Here is a 2,477-nt window from a genome sequence, read left to right as displayed (position 1 = left end):
CTTTGCTCGGACAGGTTCACTGTGGCATCACGATCGTCTAATGACTGCGTACATTCGCTTTTTTTTGGGTTTAGATATACAATCTCTCGACAGCGCGTTTGTCATTTATGTTCGGATTTAAAATTCAAACACCCTGTGCTTATGCGGGACTTCTGTTCAAGAGGATCTTTCCTCTGGAATATTACGAGTAATCCTTATTCCAATGCAATCATTTCTGCTCACCTGATGAGAGCTATTACATAACTACAAACATTATACGTATATGGTTCATCGAGACACATTCAATGGAGGTGGATCTATTCGCTTCAATCCATCACAACGATAAACCCTGCGACAGATGAATGGATGCAAGTTAAAAAGACCACCAATCCTTAGAACTTTCAATAATTCTAGGCTGGTGAATTTAACATGAAAACAATTTAGCAGAAAAAAATATAAACATGCTCTAGGAAGCTTCATGATGATCTGTTGAACTTAACAATTCCTTCACCCTTCTCTATGCATCTCTCTACAATCTTATTGCACTTTCTGTTGGAAAATGTCTGAAGATGCTTCCCTGCGTCGTATTTTAGAGATGCCATACCAAGAATTACTTCAACAGTGTAAACACAAATATATTTATTTGATCCTTTCATCATACAAAAACTACACCTTTGAAATATGAAATCAAACATAGAATTAAACGACAACTGCTGACTTCTCAAGTATTTCTTGTCGTTTTTCTACAACGACAACATAATTCGATTCCAGCTTAAGGGTGACATCAAACCTAAATTTAAAATCATTCATATTCAAGTTCGATCGTAAACGCAACCTTCTTAGTAAATTTGACAACATCACTTTCATAGCAAGCATTGCATAACGCGATCCAATACAATTCCGCGATCCTGCACTGAACGGAATAAATGTGTTTATATTCCGTCCAACGCTACGTTCCGGTAGGAACCGATCCGGATCAAACATGTCAGCATCAGGTCCCCAAACATCTTTACGGCGGTGCATTGAGAAAATGCTCATCGCTATGAGACTGCCCTTCGGAATGTGAAGATCTGCTATTTCTACGTCCTGCATTGTTTGCCGTGCAATGTTTGGTCCGGATGGCGCTAGCCGAAGACTTTCCTTTATTACGCGCTCCATGTAGTTGAGCTGCATCAGATCCTCCAGCGTAATATCCTGTTCCGGGTCAGGAAAGACATCGAGCACCTCACGGTACACTCGCTCCTGAACGTCCGGAAACATGGCTAGAAACAGACAGATGTGCGTAACCTGTAGTGCTGTGGTGTCGTTTCCCTGCAATATAGATTGAAGATGTTAAGTTGTTTATATCCTGTGTGAACGATGATCCGAAGCCACCGATACGTACTGCTGCGATCATCGAAAAGATATTGTGCCGGATTTCTATGTCTGTAAAAGGATTCCCATTGTGTTGCGCGGACAATAGTTGATCGGCAAATATTTGTGGTCGCTTATAATCCACACATTCATCAGCAAAGTCATCATTGGCCTGGACTCTACTTGCTTTGGCTTTTTCTATCACCTAGTGGACATAAGTTTTATTGTTTGAACGTAATTAATTGATGGACAAATGCACTTACCGACTCGCAGAAACGGTAACAGGAAGCACTGCTCTCAGTTTCTGCGATATAGTCTTTGGTGAAACGATAAAGAATTTCTATATAGTGATGAATATTCAGCATGCGTTTCGCAACCAGTTCAAAATATCTACAGAAGTGATTAAAAATATTGTTTAACATATTAGGCGCAATAGAACTATTCACAAAGCTGCACGCAATATATATTACCGGTCCAAATTTTCTACGAACGTTTCCTTGCCAGGTTGCTCCAACACATCGCACCCTATCGTAGTACCACAAACCATCTCCAGCGAACACTTGCTTATGAAGGGAAAGATGGATAACCGTTGTGCACCTTCACCAATGCTATTCTCCATATTTTGAACCATCAGCTTCGAATATTTCACAAACACGGGGATAAAACTGTGCAATATACGCGTGTTGAATGCCGGATTGAGTGCCTTGCGTTGAGTCTTCCATGGGTGATCTGTAAAAGAGCAATATTGTTTGTTCAGACTTTCCTCCTTATCCGAGTCAGCCATAGTGTCACATACAATGTCCACCAAATATTGCATGCTCCATTTTCATGAAATCATAGAGAAACGGCTTTTCAAGACACTGCGGATGTGTGAGCACTGCGTTCATGATGTCTGGATGTGATGTGCACAGGACCAGCTTAGGACCGAGCCAAATTTTAAACCAACCGCCAAATTCTTGAAACGGTTGCACAACTGTGTTGAAGAGTTTCACACGCGACTTGCCCATAAATAGCTGACCATTTCCAATGATAGGATAATACGGTTGCATGGTCGGTAGATGTTTTGCAAAAATATGTCGTTGAAGAATCCAGCAATGTGAAAGTCCCACTACTGCAATCACCAAAATCAACCAAAGCCACCACAT

At 40.9% G+C, this 2,477-nt stretch overlaps 1 protein-coding gene across 1 annotated transcript; it reads right to left on the bottom strand.

The window, feature by feature from the left end:
• Positions 1-678: 678 nt before the first annotated feature.
• LOC128299287 (cytochrome P450 4C1-like) lies at positions 679-2,477 on the bottom strand. The gene is made up of 5 exons (XM_053035199.1): positions 2,129-2,477; positions 1,803-2,061; positions 1,596-1,722; positions 1,364-1,537; positions 679-1,290 (listed from the first exon to the last, which is right to left on the bottom strand). The coding sequence occupies exons 1-5, from the start codon at positions 2,475-2,477 to the stop codon at positions 679-681; spliced, it is 1,521 nt and encodes a 506-aa protein (XP_052891159.1).

Source organism: Anopheles moucheti, chromosome 2 (assembly GCF_943734755.1).
Source record: "Anopheles moucheti chromosome 2, idAnoMoucSN_F20_07, whole genome shotgun sequence".
NCBI classification, from domain to species: domain Eukaryota; kingdom Metazoa; phylum Arthropoda; class Insecta; order Diptera; family Culicidae; genus Anopheles; species Anopheles moucheti.
This window is presented reverse-complemented; position numbering and strand designations above follow the sequence as displayed.

What these genes read in the sequence shown, in the direction of transcription:
- LOC128299287 (XM_053035199.1), bottom strand. Translation starts at nt 2,477, where the DNA reads ATGTGGTGGCTTTGGTTGATTTTGGTGATTGCAGTAGTGGGACTTTCA. An exon ending in TGCAATATTTGGTGGACATT is followed by an intron (nt 2,062 to 2,128) that starts GTATGTGACACT and finishes GCTCTTTTACAG; the next exon opens with ATCACCCATGGAAGACTCAA. An exon ending in TTCGTAGAAAATTTGGACCG is followed by an intron (nt 1,723 to 1,802) that starts GTAATATATATT and finishes TCACTTCTGTAG; the next exon opens with ATATTTTGAACTGGTTGCGA.